At 42.1% G+C, this 2,080-nt stretch overlaps 1 protein-coding gene across 1 annotated transcript in view; it reads right to left on the bottom strand.

Moving 5' to 3' along the window:
- Positions 1 to 1,342: 1,342 nt before the first annotated feature.
- mrpl19 (mitochondrial ribosomal protein L19) overlaps positions 1,343 to 2,080 on the bottom strand; it is a 3,543-nt gene continuing 2,805 nt past the window's right edge. Inside the window, exon 6 of the mRNA XM_035679322.1 lies at positions 1,343 to 1,891. Within this exon, the coding sequence (XP_035535215.1) occupies positions 1,670 to 1,891 (222 nt within the window). The 3' untranslated portion in view covers positions 1,343 to 1,669. The remainder of the gene's footprint in view (positions 1,892 to 2,080) is intronic.

Below are 2,080 nucleotides of genomic sequence, written 5' to 3'. Positions count from 1 at the left end.
CGCACGCACGCGCACGCACACACAGAGGCAGGACGCTAGCTTAAAGCAGTAACTCAGACTGAGTAACTTTGCGGTTTAAACTGGTTTACCAGTCCAGCGGTGTCGCCGTGGAATGCTTCTAAAGACTCGGGCAATGTGCTGTAGGATAAACATTTCCGTTACCGCCTCCACATGTGAACATCAATCAGTCCCAAACAGAAATACTGAGAGTGAGAAATGAAAAGGTGAAAGGGCCAGCTGGTTCAGTGGGTAGTATAATGACAATGTGCAGGACAGGCTCTCAGTCTACTGTACACAGAAGCAGATGGAGTTGGTTTTCTTTGCTGCAGGTCAGGTCTGATTGGGCAGAGAGTAAATTAGGTGGAGAGTCAACAGTGGGGCTAAACACACTGTGTATGACACTGAAGAGAGGCAGAGACGTAGTTGTTCAACAGGTGCAGAAAATCTGGGTAAAATAATCTAAGAACTTGACCCAATATCACATGAATTGATGTATATTGATGTTAAATGCCCTTAACTGCATTTTCTTCCATTCCATTACCTTGAATGTAACAGGAATAATCGCTCTCTTTACTCCGCTGTATCTCCACACAGCAACTCTGTGTGGTCCATAATGAGCTCAGTAAACATCTGCTACTCCTGTATTAGAGACCATTTTCTCTGCGTCTCATCCTGTAATATGAAGAAATTAGAGTGCAGGGACTCGTTCAGCCTGTTTATACACACACACACACATTCACAGAGAGCAGACATAACATAAGGAGTCCAAGTGTTTTTATACTACCCAACTGACGCTCTAACATACCATCTCAACACCACAATTTTCCATCCACAACAGTAAAACACTACCGGGTGTCCTTGGTGTATGGTCCCTGAATATCAGTTTTTTTTTTTTCCAAAGTGCAGGGTACTGGGGCCTGTTCCAAGAGTCAGGTTTACTGGTTTATCTGGAAATCTTTACTGAGTTAAACCCAGAAGCCCCTAAAATCTGGAATATGTGCATGTAAACTCCCTTTCAATTTTTTTTTCTTTTTAAACATCCAGATTACTTAGTAAACATGCTCTTTAGAAACAGGCTCCTCATTGACTGAAATAATATACTATCTGTTTACTTAGCATGGCAGGAGTTTCCCTTGAAAACACTGTAGGACACAACAAAGGCTTTTCTTATGCAACTGTTGATGAGGACATATATAGAGAAATTGTGCCACCTAGTGTCAAGACTCTGTTACTCCATAGCAATAAACTGGCATGCAAGTAGCCTAAAAGCATCCTAAACAGTCACAACAGAAATGCTAACTTGTATGTTTCTTGCAAGAACAAAATGTCATTCAAAAGCTTGGAAGGTTTAACATCTTTTATTATTGAAACCACTTAATGGATCTGCAGAGTGCTAAAACGCCAGTGATGTTGAAAACTCATATACTGCAGACTAACAAGACAAAAAGAAAGCAGCATGATTCCTCAGAGTACAACACCAGTTTCCATATTGGCTCCTCCTTATATAAACTGGTATTGCAGAAGTGAGCCATCTGGATAAACTTAAAACCGATCACAGTCCAGCAGAGTGTTCCAATTCCAAGCAAACCTCATAGCTCAGTTTTTTCCCATTCCTGAAAAAGTCTGTGTTGATGGTAAAAACTGAAGAATGTTTTAGAAGGCATTGTCCTCATTTGCCCATCTCCTCCTTGACCTCTCTGAGAATCTCCTTCTCCAGTCTAGAGTTGTCGTACTTCTTCAGCATGTCGAACTCCAGCCAAGGCTGTGCCCACTTCTGGGCGTGCTCCATCTGCTCTGGAGTCAGGGACAGGTCAAAGCGTATGCCTTGGATGTTGAACTTGGGTCGCTCCCAGCGTTTGGACCACGGCTTTGGACGCATCTTTACCTTCAGCTGGTGAACAGACAGAAATTATGAATCATTGGAAATTTTAATATCACCACAGATGCAGGCCCATTGTATCCCACACAAAAAAAAGAATTCAATCGAATTTGTGGAAATATTATGGATTACAAACTAAAGAACTACAGGGAGGTGCCTATCGGAGGTGTCCGATCTGCAATAGAAGTATGCGTTTCTTAA

Source organism: Morone saxatilis, unplaced genomic scaffold (genome assembly GCF_004916995.1).
Source record: "Morone saxatilis isolate NCDOM2014 unplaced genomic scaffold, NCSU_SB_2.0 Contig7, whole genome shotgun sequence".
Taxonomy (NCBI): domain Eukaryota; kingdom Metazoa; phylum Chordata; class Actinopteri; family Moronidae; genus Morone; species Morone saxatilis.
Note: the sequence above shows the minus strand (reverse complement) of the source record. Positions and strands in the feature narration are given on the sequence as shown.